This window comes from Leptonotus elevatus, chromosome 2, assembly GCF_054856555.1.
Source record: "Leptonotus elevatus isolate MCC_2025b chromosome 2, RoL_Lele_1.0, whole genome shotgun sequence".
In the NCBI taxonomy this organism is placed as follows: Eukaryota; Metazoa; Chordata; class Actinopteri; order Syngnathiformes; family Syngnathidae; genus Leptonotus; species Leptonotus elevatus.
The window spans coordinates 9,902,364-9,919,486 of record NC_141240.1 but is presented as its reverse complement, the minus strand read 5'-3'; the positions used below and the strand labels follow the sequence as shown (position 1 = coordinate 9,919,486).

The following is a 17,123-nucleotide window of genomic DNA, read 5'->3' as shown; positions in this document are numbered from 1 at the left end:
CCACTTCCCTCAAAACAGAACATTAATAGGCCGTTACCCAATGCAGTGTGCCATGTATACTTATTATCCAAAAATAACTAGAGAGACTTTAGTTTTCCATGTAGCCCATCAAAGGTTTTTTGCTTTCAACCTCAGAAAAACACTCAGGTTCAGTTCAAGACACATTTTGGATAAGGTTGGGAAAAACTATTTTCCAAATTTGCAACCACTACAGGATAGGAATTGTGACATATTAGGTGTACCTATAAATTAAAAATAAATAAATAAATTGCTTTGATTTGGACAAATGTGGTAGCAATTCCCTTTCACTATATTTCTGCCTCTCACTGCAGAGGACGTGAGATCGACTCTGGGCTCCGGCCTTCCTGGGTGAAGTTTGCATGTTCTCCCTTTGCCTGTGTGGGTTTTATCCGGGTACTCCAGTTTGCTCCCACATTCCAAAGACACGCTTGGCAGGTTAATTGAACACTCAAAAGTTGTCCATAGCTGTGATGGTCAGTGCGAGTGGTTGTTCGTCTGTGTGTGCCCTGCGACTGGCTGGCAACCAGTTCAGGGTATACCCCACCTACTGCCTGAAGCCAGCAGGGATAGGCTCCAGCACCCCCACGACCTTTGTAAGGAATAAGCGGCTCAGGATATTGGATCATGGATGGATGGATTTCAGCCAATGTGTACAATTTAATCATGCTTTCTACTGTTTATTTCTGCCATTGGCGAGAAGATACACGATTTGATGTGTATCCCGATACATGAGGTGCCATAAGATTCAAGGCCGTCCTTGAATCTTATGGCACCTCATGAATCAGGATAGATGCACACCCCTCGTAAACAACTTATCGCAATTTGAAAGGGGAGTGATTCAATTTGTTTTGATTCAGATTCTGATTTAATATGGTACGGCTCATTTCGAGAGGGTTTGATACAGGGATTTTCTTGTTGTCATTTTACATTCATATAAACAAAGTTGTCAGTACTGTAAATGCTTCCTTCAAATATGTATCTCTTCAATTAAAGACTATTTGATGCGTATCTCGACATATTTGTAAGTGGGATGAGTCGATTCGATGTGAGGCACTCGCATATTTTGAACCAAAACTGATTTTCAGACTAAACATTTTTATTGTTATTTACCCATCTGCTAATTATGAAGTGAAGCACCATTTTGTATTGTACATTTATAAATATGGCAAAACTGACACAAGAGAAAGTAGCGTGTTTCCTCTTTTCACCGGTTTGGACGTAAAGTTGGCTGTTGTTTGTTGATATGGATTTGTTAAAACAGAAAGTCCTTGAATTCCTTATGATAAGAGAGAGGAGGCTAAAAAACGGAAATGAGTTCATCCGATGCTAACTGCATTGCAGGATCTGGAGGAAATTAGGCACACCTGAGAGCTACTGTACATCTTCATGAAGAACACTTGGAGGTGTACTTCAGATTTCCTCTGCCATGCTGTTATTACTGTACAACTCTGCCAATCTCTCTTGCTGTTGCCACCATCTGTCTTATTAGATGTGGCAAGATGACGTTACAGCACGCTGTGCCTCAATTGAACGTTTTTCAATTTTCACTTTTGCATGCGCCCACCTTTTGGCAGCACATACACAATTAAATGGTCAAATGGCGTGTTGTGCTAAGCGCAGAGTGAAAGGGGACTATTACAGAAAACACTGTATTTCTATTCAATCTTAGAGGACCCCTTTGCCAAATTTAGAGGACCCCGTAGCTGTTTCAGATGCCTTTATGGACTTTTCAACTGTTTACACTCATTAGCCATCGATGTTATGGTGGTCTATGTACAAAACAATTGCATCACAATAAAGTATGCATATGTAGGAAGGATGGATGTTACCGATTAATAAATTAACCCAACATTATCCATCAACAGTTTTTTTTATGGGTTCCACATAGGGGTGGCAATCTTTAAATGTCTCACGATTCGATTCGATTTCTGGGTGTGCGATTCGATTCACATTTGATTTTCGATTAAACAAGATTTTTGATTCACAATGATTTGATTGACAATGATTTTTGCTTTAATTTATAGATGTTCAAGGAATCCTAATGATCTACTCCAGTCTGACTCGCTAATGCTAATTAGTGCTCTACTCGCGGCACTTTTATCACCCAAAAGAACGGCTCCACGCTGCAAAAAAACAATTTTTTTTAGAATAACTTGAACGTTTTTCCTTGTACTCTCTATTGTGGCTACAACTTAACAGTGTATCAGACCGCGTGGAACCACACTGCCCCTAAGTGGCCAAATCGGGTACAACATGAGCAGCACTCCCCATAAAGGCACACACAAACAAAGGGAAGACAGTATAAAATAATTTAAATAAAACAGATTTTGGGACATTTAAAATCGATTCTGAATCGTTCTAAATGAGAAATTAGAATTTCGATTTTTTGGCACACCCCTAGTTCCACATACGTAAAAACTAAGAGTCTTAAACGAGGGCAAGACAAACACGCTGAATATATCATGTCTCTGTGCACAACCAAAGCAACGTACTGTGCCCTCATGATGCTCATCCAAATGACTTAGAGCGGGCTTTATTTGGCTTTCGCGCAATTCCACATGCTGTGCTGTGACACGGGCGGAGGAAAGCCACTTAGCGGGTATCCTGCTGAATCCCCATCGGCTGACTATCAAACAAAGTTCTTTAAAAGAGGATGATTCCTGATGAAAGAAGTCATCGTGCATTCACTTTCTGTTGTTCTAATTAATTTTTTAAATCAATGACACTCACACGGGAAGACATCCTTTTAACAGGCATGTGATTTTTCCGCTAATTCGCGGAATTCCGCTTTTTTTTTATCTCCCCCCAAAAAAAAAAATCCGATTTCGTCTCTCTACAGCATTCCGTTTTATTGTTTCCGCAACTGAAATGAAACCGATCTTGCGATTGGCGGAAGTCTCCGTGTTGACCAATAAGAGCGCTTGTTATAAAGGCATAGGCGTATGCCATTGTTTGTTGACCAATAAACGCGCTTGTTATAAAGGCATGCCATTGTTCATTTCTCAGACGTTTTTGCCGGGTGTTTAAAGAAATGTCCGTGATCGAACGCAAAGATGCTCCGCGAGTTAAGGAAATTGACAAGATCGTAAAAAACAAGTTTCGATGGGACTGGTGAGAGAAGGATATATCTACAAATGTTGGAAAGAAGACTGTGACGAATTTGTTCAGTGACTTCATTCGGAAGATCGATCGTGCCGGGAAAGCGCTTTGCATTTGGTGCCGTGATACCGTTGACGATGGTGCGAGAGGTTTCAAAGCTCTTGAAAGTCACGCAAAGAGCAAAAAACACGTGAAAGAACTCCAGTCAAGAACAACAAATTATTCCATCGCTGGAAGTTTCGGTGCCCAAACGAAAACTCCAAAACTTTACGGCCCCCATCCCTTATTGACATCACAATCGGAAGCGGTAATAGAGAGACGTGATCCACCCCAACAACCTGCACCAGTTGCTGACAGAGTCGTGAATTTTGAGGTCGGTGGTAAACGTTTCAAATTAATCGAAATCAAATTTTCGAAAATATTATAACGTAATAAAAATGGTCATAAATATTTAACATGGTTAATCATTGACACAAACTCAAATGAATGCTGCATGTTTGCACTTTTCAGGTTTCAATATGTTGACTATCTTGATGTATGCAGTTACAGAGATGATCTTAGTCAATCCGAATGCATGATTGTGTTTTTACCAGCGCTTGCTGCATGAGGTATTTTATGTTTTTGTTATGCATTATGTATTAAATTAAGAATGATTGATTAAATGATTTATTGCATGGTAAATATATATGATGATATTCTCAGTGATAGTTTTTAAAAGCAAAGGCAGTCCAATGTTTTTGAATGTGACTGATTTTGAGTTGACTAAAACTGCAATTTTATATGGGATAGTTCAATATACATTGAAAATTTATGCTGTTGTTTTGTCTATTTCTTTGTCATCTGAGTGCATTGAAAGTACTCAAAAACACGGAAAACCCATGAGCTCTGGACCTAGCTGAGTGCCCGCGGCCCCCAGACCCCCGGCTAAATTTTCAGATAATTTCACTTTGGTCAAATCACATGCCTGTTTTAAGTTGTTTCTACTCTGCTTGAGACGACTAACTGCTATTGACATTTTTTGTCATTGCTACCCAATTGTTACATTTGAAAAAATAAATATGCCTGAAATATATTCACATTTTGATACAAAATGATAACTTGGTGAGATGCTAAGCTCGTCAGTGCTGTGTGAACATGAAGCGAAGCTCTTATTTGAAGATCAAATGATGCGATGCTTTTTCTGTAGGCTATAGGGGGCTGGTTGTGCAACTGTGTCAATCAGGCCTTGTTGTAAGCTATTATTTCCTTTTGAGCCGCACCACAAGCGACAATTGGTGAGCCAAATTTGGCTTAGAAGTCAGCATAGAAAGCCATGACTGAATCTATCCATCAGCCATCATGCCAGGGAAAAGGAAGTCTTGAACGGGGGACTTGATGGCAGCCATTCAGAACGTGCTTGTTTTCAACCTGTTTTCACGCTGATGGAGCTCACTTGTCTCTATGGACAATGTTTACAGAACGACAGTGTTTTACGCATCATGAGCTTTTGTCACTCATTTTAGGCTGGAGGCAATCAATCACGCAAGTTCAGAATGCAAGATCCAGGCTCATGTCTTTTATTCTCCATTCAATACCTGTTCCGGAGGTGAACAGTCTGCTCCCCTCTCTGCCTGTGTAGAGGAATGTAGACAGGAAGTAAATGGTGGTGCTCTCATGATAAGAATTCCACTTTATCCATTCAAGCATACCTCAACAGTGAAACCCTCTTTGACAGGATGGTGGGAATCAGAGGGATGCAGTATTCATAGCTTCCGCTTCCAAGAGTGCAGTTAAACCCCAGCTATACTTAGAAGCGCCGAGTGTGATTTGAAATATGTGATTCCTGACAAATGCCCTCCTATTGTCGCCGCTGGGGGAGGCACCGTTGGAGCAATTGCTTTCTGTGACAAAACTATCTACCGTGCACACTCTGCAGTGAGATCTAAGCTGTTAGCTTGGCATTACTTGATGTTACAACCCGAAAGAGGCTTCTGAGAGGGTTTCACAGTGCAACTGCCTTGGTTAGTTGTTTGGACTCAGCAGGGTTTGTCCTTTTCATCAAATGAAAAAGTAATTGTTGTTGTTGCTTGCTTCACTGCTAATATTAATAGGTCAGATGGACTAAACAGGCAAGATGCCACCTGATGATGAGGAGGAGGATGATGATGGTTGGACAGTAATTTGATAACTGAATAATAATGTGGAGAATGACCCTTTTCTTGTTTCTCTCTATTTAATCCAATAAGGTACTTGAATGCACACTTTGCAGACTGTAACAATTACAAAAAATCTGTTTGCATGTCCAGTACAAATGTCAGATTAATTATTATTATTATTTTTAATATTTTTTACTGATTTGGACTCTTTTGACTCTGACAACATGGATTTTTTTTGGGGGGGGGGGGGGGGTGAGGGGTTATCTCATGTTTTGTTGTTGTTGTAGTGGACGTCAGGATAGCATGGCTGTAACGTGTTGTAAACTTCCCAAGCTCATATGTAACATTTTTAACATGAACATTATCACATCAACTTTTTGTGATTGTGTGATTGTGATTGGTCAGCTAGGATCCAATCATGAACCAGGATAGTTGACAGTTTTTATTGGTTTAGACACGCAAATATGTCATATCCACTTCAATCCTCTATGGGTCCCAAGGGGCTAAAAAATAACTCTTAAAGTGACAGTGTGTAGAATTTTTCAATTTTTCCAATGTTCATCCATTTTAAAAAGCTACTATTCATTTCAATAATATGTTGAAAATAAGTTTTATATTAATGGCAATTTTTAAACATATAATCGTAGGTCTAGTAATTGCTAATGAAATCACCTTACCTGACATGTTTTGCAGCCATTTTTTTTTTTTGCTACAGATTCCGAAAGGAGACCGCTCTGAGGCACCGTAGTGTGCGTGCTTCATAATGAACACGCTTTGAATGGCAAACATTTCTACACACTTTCCCTTTAATTATTGTCAACAGGTTCCACTTAAGTCTTTCTTAATTTTAATTGTTTATAATTATATGATTGCTGGGAACAGTACATGAAAACGTCAGTACAGCAATTTGTTGACTTCGTTAAGATAAACATTTATTAATTAGACCAGTGGTGTCCAAACTATTGCTGGCCATTTTTTTTGCGCCCGCAGCAAATGCAAAAAATAACTCGACATAGCTTGCAATGCTATTTAAAAAAAACTAACAAAACAGTTGGGTTGCATAGGTGGATGTTCGGACAGGCATGACGCCATGATTTTTTCCTCTACTGGGACTGTGGATTTGGGGGTAGGGAAGCTATCTGCAAAATTAATCGATTTTCTTTACACCACTTACGTTATTCAGAGGTTCTTGTTTTTTCAATGGAATTATGATAAACGGCACAAAACATTCAACAAAATTGTTAAACCTAAAAGAAATGACCACAGGATAATGGCAACTTTTTTTTACCTAATGTGCTGTCATGAAACTTTATTGTAACAAGTGGGGACGGACGAGAGGAGGGGGGCAGACGGGTCGCCATGACGGGACTGGGCGAGAGGAGGCTCAGTCGCCATGACTGGACTGAGCAAGACGAGACTGGCAGCCATGACTGGACTGAGCGAGAGGGGGATGGCTTGACTGTGACTAGCAGAATGTGGGAAGCTTGGCAGGAACGTGCAGAACTGTGCATGACTGACGTGGACGACTGGGTTAACTGTGACGATGAAGACGAAGATGGCTTAGCAGTGAAGACAAGGAAGGCTTAGCAGTGACGAAAGAAACTTAACAGAGACTAAACTGAGACGAGACGTAACACTACGTCCACACCTGGCTTTGACTTAGACAACACAACTTCACCAGCAACACACAACTTCACCAGCAACACACTACTTCACCAGCAACACACTACTTCACCAGCAACACACTACTTCACCAGCAACACACTACTTCACCAGCAACACACTACTTCACCAGCAACACACTACTTCACCAGCAACACACTACTTCACCAGCTGACATAGACAATGATCCCACACCGACTGGACAAACACAACAGACTAAATACACTAACACTAATGAGACACACCTGAAAACACAATAGGAAGAGGGAACTGATTGGTCAAACACACTGGGAAGGGAACAGGCACACAGGTGGACGTAATCAGACATAACGAGACAGGGGGAACACACAGGAACACAAGACAAACGCAACAAACCCACCAAAATAAAACAAAACCCTAACCCATACAAAACCGAAACATGACAAGTGCAAGTAAATAAAGACTGCCGTCGCACTTTCAGCAACCAAATTATCAGGTGCGCCGGGAGCGCGTAGAAGAAAAGGTCCTCGGCCTGTCAAAACGTCTAGTGTGGCGCAGTGCAGTCCGCCAAATTGCCATACATGTTAAAGGAGGCTAAAAGAATCAAGATATGCGCCCGCGCGAACATGTGCTGTCTATGAAAATCGAGCCCACCGACTTCTGGCCCAAGTGGTGCTATTCTTATTAATGAGTAGCAGCAATATGGCTTCGTTATTGTCATTCTAAGTGTCAAGTTAGTACACACTTTTGCTTTAATATGTACATCTTGCAAACCGGTCTTCACTACTGCTGCTAAGATGCACACTAAGACGAAGCAACATCACTTCACAGAGACATCCCATGAATTTAATGCTGAATATTGAATGCAACAAATCAGCTTATTTATGAGGGGAATCCGATGATGTGCCTGACAACTAGAAATAAAGAGTCCATATTTCCATATTGTACATATATAGCTGCTTGGGATGCTGTGGGACTTTGACAGTCTGATTTAAAACAGTAAACATCACAGCGACTTGCAATTATCACTTCGTAACAGCCGCATTCATGACATTTTCGACTACTCAGCTGCTGACCTTGGCTTTTCAGGGAATTATTGAGATGTTTTTGTGTGGTACATCCTTATAAAAAGACACACACTGCATTTTTTCATCTTTCAATCTTGAATCATTATCCTGTCATGAATAAGAAAGTGAGTGGGACCAGTCATAGATGCCCTCCACAATGCCTTGCATTAATTGTGCATATGTTGGGAGTGACTTTTAGGTTTTGCCTGTGAATAATTCAGATCTTACATATGTGCATATGGGCAGGAGACATGCTTTAAATGGTGTACTGTCTTACATAATTTGTGTGAGAAACAATAAACCTCTGCAACTCGTCATGTGGCCAACAATTAATTTCTCACAATGATTCTTTTTCCAATATACTTTGACGAGGGTCCCGTTCGGCATTTTCCCCATGAAATGAGTTGTCCACCCAGTTGGCCCCTGGGCTGCAACACTGACTGTTTGTTAATGGAATCTGCATTTTGCATGAAGAAAATGTTAATGGGTGAATAAGAATCAGCCGTATCTCTGGCTCTGGTGGAGCGAGTTAATGGACAGTGTCCTGAAGACATGATAAGGTAATGGAGGTGTGGAGAGGTGGTGGGTTGTGTGTGGTGTGGCTTTATTGAGATGGTATGGATGCAGACTTGCGAGTAGAGAGTTACAATGCATGTAATGAAACGCTCTGCCTTGAAACGTTCCATTGGTTTGAAGCACATTTTTATGCTCTACGTCTTCTTCTTTTAATCTGGACTGACTTCATTCTGACTGAGTCATATATTGATTTGAATGCATTTTTGATACACGTATGTGATTTACCCACAGTGCTGTGTTGTCTTTAATGAACACCACGAGTGAGCCGCTGATGTGGAGGTGTGTCGCTCCTCTCCTTCTTCTCGACACCTCTATTGTTTCAAAACAATAGTCAGTGTGATGTGGGTAATTATTAAACTCATGTCACTTCAAACGGAAACTGTCATGGGCAAAGAAAGCAGAGAAATGTTGCATCCTATGTAGGTGGAAAATGGAAGAATGGCTGCATGTTTGGTAAGCAAAGAGGCTGCATTTTCTTTTTCTTTCTTTTTCTTTTTTTTTAAACGTGCAGGTGAATGTGACTAGCATGCAATGCAAAGAGCTACTGTACATTATGGGCAGGGTTGGGAGGGTTACTTTAAAAATGTAATCCATTACAGTTACAAGTTAACTGCTAAAAAATGTAGTTAGTAACGTAATCCAAGTACCATCATATTAAAGTAATGTAACTGGATTACTTTTGGATTACTCTAATATTGAGTATGTTCATGAAGACAAAATAAAAATAAATATCACCACAATATATATTCTATACGATCTACCCCTGCTATTTGCGGGTGATAGGGACCCGGGCAGCCTACAAATAGCAAAAATCCTTGTGTAATTAAAAAGCATGTAGGCTATTGATTGATTGATTGATTGATTGAAGGCCATATGCTGTTTTCAAACTGTCACTGAAAGCAACCACAAACTTTCGTTCCAGTGAATACCGGTCGCCATTTCCTACTCCCATCCGTGAAGCTTTTTCAAACTGCCCGCGTGTGGAGGACACGACTAGTCAGTTCTTTTGTTCCCACCTCCCCGACATGTAGCAACGGTCCCACTCGCGCGGGCGTGCACGCGCTCTCTCTCTCGCTCTGTTCTTCTCTCTTTCTCTCGCTCTCTCTTTCGCCCTCTCTCTCATCGTAGAAATTGTAATCCCTCGAAGTAATCGCCATTTTTAATAAATGTACCTGTAATCTGATTACATGTTTTTTCCTTTAACTGTAATGGAATAGGGTTACATGTTTTTTTTGCAATCTGATTACGTAACGGCGGTACATGTATTCCGTTACTCCCCAAGCCTGATTATGGGATAGAGGATCATATGATGTTTCCTAATGTTCTGAGCAAACCATCAATGCAATATTCATTTTCAAGCGTCCAACTTGAAGACATTATCTGAAGTTGTCACAATAGACCTTTGGATCCCTGTTGGATTTGTACATCTTTGTCCGATGGAGGCAGTTTGTCTCTGAGGGACCTTATTTCTAGATACATAATTTTTCCAGAATGTTTATCTAATAACAATTATTGTGAAAGTACTACAGGTACACTGCTGACCTTGTTCAAACATCTTTCAAGCATATTTCTGTTATATCTGTGAAATGTAATTGTCATCATCATAATGAGTGCAACTCTCCCATGTTCATCGTTTAACATCCAGGCTGGGAGAGCTTCAAAATCCATTTTTTTCCTGCAGCATAACACAAAGAGAGAATCACTTTTGACTTGAAAATCAAAACAAAATAAAACAAGAGCGCCACAGTAGCTAATTGTTCTGTAGGGTTTCCTCGCAGCCGTCTGGCATGCGGAGGCTTGCTTGGTGGCTGGCAGCTTGCCAAAGACATTCCAAATGTAGAATCACTCGCATCAAACTTTAATCATTTGGCAGAGCAGGGATTTTCCTCACTTTAGAGGCCTTTCTGTGTTCGGTAGGAAATGCCTGCCGCTTTCTTTTTTTTTCTACCCAGAAAAAATGAAGTTATTATCAAGTGGTGTTGCTTTAAAACTAGCACAAGCTAGAGTTACTGTGCCTCCCTGGATTTGGTACACAAGTCCTTGCCTCTGCAGACGGTTGATGTTTATCTGCACATAGCCCACAACCAGCCCCGCCCCACCAGGGACTCGTGACCAAACAGCTGCTCAAACGGTCAGTGTGCATGCTGAGTTTCACCGATTGAGGACAGCAATGGAGCGGCGGCAACACTTTTCTCGAGACTCCAAAAGGGCTATTTAGTGTTCAAAACATTTGACCACGTGCTTTAATCACGATATTTTGAATAAGATGTCTGTTATATTTACAATGTGACACAATGAGAGAAATTACATTTTACAAGGGAAATACGTATTTCAAATGTATTTTAATCTACTCTCCTCAAAGTAAGAACACATTGGGGAGTCTTTATTCCAAAATTTGCTGTCAAGGCTCTTTCGAAAGATACATGGTTAATTGTGGCTAAAAGTCAGGTGGCCCTCCACCATTATTACGCAGACATTCCATTTGATTGTGTGAGGTGTTTAACAGCTTAGTTTGTCTCTTGAAACTCATTTCCAAAGAGAGCATCCTTCCCTCCTCCATCTGATGGAGGCTTTTCCTCAGAACAAGGTGTTTTCCAGCGAGTGCTCAGCCCTCATCCATTATGGATGCAACGTTTTAGAGGGAAGATCTGTGGAGATTATATAAATATCTCCTTTTTGTTCCCAGCAGGATGGGAATTGTGTTAGTGTACAGGGCTTCTTTATTATGCCATGCCGATATAAAAGAAAGAGAAGTGATGCGCACGCTAGCAGACGTAAAAGCTGTCTAGAATTCATGCAAATCGCACAAAACCTCCTCATTAATAAAATGCTTGTGAATGTGCATAAAATTGAGGTAAACATCTTATTTTGAAGCAGCGTCATAAATACATTTCCTTTCCTATTGAAATAAGTGAAAAGGCTATGACAGCTGCAAGTGCTTGTGATCCCGAAAGAATTTGTGGTCTTTCAGGCTATGCCACAGTAGGAGACTGTGTTTACATATATAGGAGCAGCATGAAGCCTCACAGATACTGACGGGCCAAGATAGTCAAAAGATGATGAAGAAAAGGAGGACTCGAGGACTCTCCTGCTGTGTGCAGATCAACTAGTCTATTGGTTTAGCACTGAGTATGAAGTCTCCACACAACTGATGAGACAAAGGGCAGAAGAGGCCTTGTGAGAATACTTATGCAAAGAGCTGATGCATCATAATTTCAGGACTATCCCACTCATCTGTTTGGCGCGTCTCTGATCTGGTTCAGGGTCACAAGAGGCTTGGACTCGATTGGAGCTCACTCAGAGTGGAAGGATAACTAAAGACTAAATTGTCATACTGAATATGTTTACACCAGAGAAAATCTAATTATTGTCTGACTGAAACGGAATTAACAAGATACATGTAGACACGTCTGACTGGAATTGTGCCAAATAGACTTTCTCTTATTTTGGCTGTAGCTGTCATTAGGATTATTCAACATGTAAAAAAAATAAAAAATTGGAACAGACTTGAATAAGATGACCTGGACACGCTTCACATATTATCTCCATATGTTCAGATTTGGAAGAATAATGCATGGGCTAAAGTCAATAGACCAGGAAAATCATGTTGAATTCTGCAAAATGTGGTGCTTTCTTCTTTTGTCCAACTCATTTGTAAGTCCAGTGAAGCGTACCACCTTGTAATTGACAGGTAATCAGTCCAGGAAGGGTGCTGCTTTTCACTTGAACTAAATACTAGCGCTGTCAGGCGATTAAAAAAATAATCGAATTAACTATATGATTTCTAATTAATTAATCTAATTAATCAATTTTAACTCATTGAATACCAACCATTTTCATTGGAGCAACCCCCTTCAATGCCAGCCGTTTTACTGGATTTTGACTGATCTTGCAAGGCTTGCATAATATTGTGTTCTAGTGCTATATAAAAAAACATAAACAGAAAGATTAGACTCTCTTCTTTCATCAGAAAAAATGTGTATTTCTATCTTTTTCCGTCCTTTCGTTAGCATTAGAATATAGCTAAGTTTTGTCGAAATTCCAATTCCTGAGAAAAAAACGCAGAAAAAGAGCTTTTTGTAAAACAAACATTTCAAGCACAACTTGGACTTTAACACTATAATAATACAATATAATGTTTAGTTAATTGCACTTAAAAATAAACAATTGACTGGTCTAACTGCATCTCTGCCGCAGCATCCAGTTGTCCAGGTGTCAACGTGACTGGCAAAACGAGCTGTTAACCCCGCGGATCATCGTTTAACGGTTGCTCGTTGCGTTTGCTCGACGAACGAAGCGTCATTCCTTGAGGTTATATGAGCCGATGAGGATGCTTTTTTTTTTGTTGCCAAAAAACAATCCTGCAGGGTTAACTGTTTTGTTCTGTCGATTGCTTATTTTCTACTTCCTCTCCACTGCTCCCCGCTACTGTAAGACAACACAGTCCCAATCTACACTTCTTCTCTTCTTCTACAATAAGATCCTTGTGCGATACTGGCTGATATTATACATTTTTTTTTTTTTATATATATATATATATGATTCCACCCGCTGGCCGTTTCTTTGCAGTCAAGCCTAATCCTTCAGTCAGAAACTGCGCCAGACCCTCCTGTACACTCTTGCATTAAAAAAAAAAAGCTTATTGATACGTCATGTGTACGTGGCGACTATGATGCTTATGACGTATTGATACGTCATATGTATTGAGAGACTTAATCTCATATCTGCTAAAGAATATGAATTCTAGGACATTACGGAATATTATTTTTGTAGTCTCGTCTTTGTTCTTAGGTCCAAGTCAGCTTGCCTCGATCGCTCTCCTGTGTCGCACTCGCCTTCATGTCTGTTTTCGATAAGTGGCGCAGGTAGGAAGTGACTCGCCACTGCAGCCTACGGGTCACTTAAAGGGCCAAATTTCAAATGTTTGTGCAGATTTCACTTCACATTCAATCCACAGATATCATTGGCATCCATAAGGGAAAAGTCATTGTTGAGTTGGCCAAAAGGGCAGCCAACAAATTAGAAAAGCCAAATGGTAGAGCTGATCACACCTGTGTTTGGATGTTTATCCAAAACTAACTAAGACACCTGGAGACAGTTATTGCCTCATTTGCAACCCTTTGGGTATTCTATGTAGAAAAGCCAAATGGCTTGGTTGTGGGACTTATATCCTGAGCGTTAGTTTTCACAACGCGTTAATTTGCAGCATAATTAATCAATCTAATTAATGCATGAAACTGACAGCCTTACGAAATACTATATAAAGCCCGTTTCCCACTAAGTGGTGAAGGTTTGTGAAGGCGGTGAATGTTGTTTTAAAATTATTATTTTTCATCAGTGTTGTTCAAGGTCGCAAACGGTTACAAAGATGTTCCCCAGACACCAGTTTTTCTTGTCGCAAGGAAGTTTTGAACATGTTTGCGACCATTAAAACTATTGGTGAACGTCGTTGCGACTGTTTGTCACCTTGAACGAACCCTGACAAGAACTCAGCATTCGCTACCTTTGCAAACATTTGCACATGTTGCCGCTCAGTTGATATGGGCAAGCACAAAACCTTGTAGAGTCTTGGCAGGTTAATTGAACACTCTAACTTGTCCCGAGGTGTGATTGTGACTGCTGATGGTTGTTCGTCTCTGCGTGCCCTGTGATTGACTGGCAACCAGGTCAAGGTATACCCCGCCTACTGCCCAAATAAGGAATAAGTGGTTCAGGAAATGGATGGATGGATAGGCGGACTTAACAAAGCTCAGAAAAAGGATAGGGACATAATTCGGCTAATATTTAGATTCCCTTTCGCTAAACTTTGTATACTTTGATAACACATGCAACCTGAATTAACGTGGGATTCAATTGTACATCCACTAAACTTACCGGCAGAGGATAATACACAGCAGCTTCCCTTTGTCAAAAAGGTTTTTGGGCTTTGGGAAGTCATAGTGATTGGAGAGAAGTCACACAATCACAAGAAGAAGACAAACTCCATACAGGCCCAAAATGAGATTCTGACAGAGAACAATTTAGCTGTGACTCATTGCTAAGCACTGTTCCGCTCTGCAGATCGTGGAAAAAACATTTCCTATAATCTTAATTTAGTCAAGTGTTTCTTAACCTTTTGACGCATGTGCGACAGAGGATCCACAACAGCAGAGCAGAAAATGGAAGAATGCCGAGCAGCAGCAACAGCAAATCTGTTCTGCTCAAGGTACAAAGAAATAATTCATTGCGGGTCTGTGGAGGCGCTCAAGGAATGACTGCCATACAAAACATTATCTCCTGAGCAGATCGAGAATTTAAAGATGTTGAAAATAGATGTGGATTAAAAGATGAAGTGCATGGCCTTGCTTTACATGCCAGACGAGTACAGCTTGTTTGACATGGGGAAGAATTTGCGGCGGGTTCAAAATGAATTATTAAACCTTAACTCCGTGAAGGGCTAATGCTAGGAAAAATCCCTGCAAAAAACACATTTCCTTCAATTTCCCTTTATCCCCGAATGTTGCTAATACACTTTTCCTTTTACTCCACAGGCACTTTCTGTGCAGTCCACTGGGCCCTCTTGTGAATTTCTGCCCGCCTGAAGGACAGCGAGAAAGCCAGAAGCTCCAAAGTGATTTCCCCACCAGCGCAGCATAAAGGCTAACGCACTCCCTTTTGTTTTTGTTCAAGCCGTCTAAGAATGCTCTTTGCAGTTTCAGTCTCAGCTCTCCTTCTGCACCATTGAGGTTGTGCACGTAGCAACAAAGGAGTAGAACCCAACAAAGGTGAACTGAGACAACTAGTGAAGTTGTGTCTCAGCTGGAAAGTGTGAGAAGACATATTTGAAGATGACTGTGGTCTGAAAGACTTTTGCATGTGCGTTTATATGTGTGCTCACCTCTTTTATGGTCAGAGGGCCACAGGTGGATGCTGATTTAGCCCTTCAACATGAGCCTGCGAGGGGGCTTTGGCTGGTGCTGCTGGCTGTCGCTTATTGCGTGTACTTTCGTCACCTCCCGGGCAGCCAAACCCAGAACGCCTGGCCACACACACCTCAACTCAATACGCATCGATGGGGACATATCACTGGGTGGGCTTTTCCCTGTGCATGCAAGAGGAAACGATGGCAAAGCCTGTGGCGAGCTCAAAAAGGAGAAAGGGATCCACAGGTTGGAGGCCATGCTGTTCGCTCTGGACCGCATCAATAATGACAACGAGCTGCTGCCGAACATCACTCTGGGCGCTCGCATCCTGGACACCTGCTCCCGCGACACTCATGCTCTGGAGCAGTCGCTGACATTTGTGCAGGCGCTGATCGAGAAGGACTCAACCGATGTTAAGTGTCTCAGCGGAGGGCCGCCTATCATCACCAAGCCGGAGCGAGTGGTCGGCGTGATTGGCGCGTCTGCGAGCTCTGTGTCAATCATGGTGGCCAATATACTGCGTCTCTTCAAGGTCAGTCCATCACATCACTGCTTCGGCACTATCTTCAAAATACTCTTATTCTCCAACCAGAACCAGTAGCACAGTAGCTTAAATCTCATTGACATTTTGTCATGGCCCTGTGATATATAGCACACAAACTGTGTTAAATACAATAGAATAGAATAAATCCATACAAAGTTACATTGCAGTCAGAATGCTAATGTTTGTGATTTCAAAAAAACAAGAGATAGCATTAATTAGGGGTGTCACGCGACTAAAAATTGAAATCGTACTTAATTGCATGACTTAGTTAATGGCAAATTGTATCTGTTCTAAATGTACAATAAAATGTATATTAAAACGTTTTTTTCCCAAAATTGTTCATACTCAACATAGAATTAACAGAAACATGGCTGCATTTTTTTAGTCATTGATAAAGTAATTTCCTAATCATTAAAAGTTAAAATGAAAAAAAGTGCTGTATTGTCAAAAAACGAATGTGATATTGATTTGTGTTGAGGTCGTTTTTCTGCCACTAGATGGCATAATTGCATTTGTAAGACATTGATGACAGCTCAGTGCATTTTTGTTTATATTAAGAGCTATCTAATCTGTAACATGAAGTAACTTGTGAAATATGCAAATGTTTTAAATTGTAAAATACAACTTAAATCTAGTCTTCACAAATATATGCATTATTATTAGATTAATTACTGCAACATTTTGAGGTGGACGTGTCTGCTGCGTTGCGACTGGAATTCCCCCAGTACAGGCTTTCCAAGTCATTAATCGGCAGTTAAAAAAGATCGTGGCAACTTTAAATAAACTCAAAATTAATGCACTCATTTTGACACCCCTAGTATTTATCCATTAGCTAATGAAGATTAGTACAAGAGTCCCACCAAAAATTCTTATCTTACAAACCTAATAAAGTTCACTTTTGATTGATAAGTCAGATGGTCATTCCTTAAAAATGCTGTTGAGACTTCAATGCAAGAATGTCATAGCTTCTCACTATTCTAATGCTTGTTGCATTGCCAATCTTTTGTCGTGATGTAACACACAATCTGATCTGTCTTGCTGTGCCGAGGGAGAAATGAGCTTTGGTGAGATAGGGTGCTTCTTTGTGATCATTTGACTGTTGCAAAAGTAAATGCACGGAGGTGCTGATCTCAACATG

General features: G+C 40.7%; 1 protein-coding gene across 2 annotated transcripts in view; it reads left to right on the top strand.

The window, feature by feature from the left end:
* The window catches only part of LOC147178367 (metabotropic glutamate receptor 4-like), a 169,417-nt gene that overhangs the window by 41,997 nt on the left and 110,297 nt on the right, over window positions 1–17,123 (top strand). For both annotated transcript variants that reach the window (XM_086068805.1, XM_086068804.1), the window contains exon 2: window positions 15,070–15,973. In XM_086068805.1, the coding sequence (XP_085924931.1) occupies window positions 15,467–15,973 (507 nt within the window). In that variant the 5' untranslated portion in view covers window positions 15,070–15,466. The remainder of the gene's footprint in view (window positions 1–15,069; window positions 15,974–17,123) is intronic.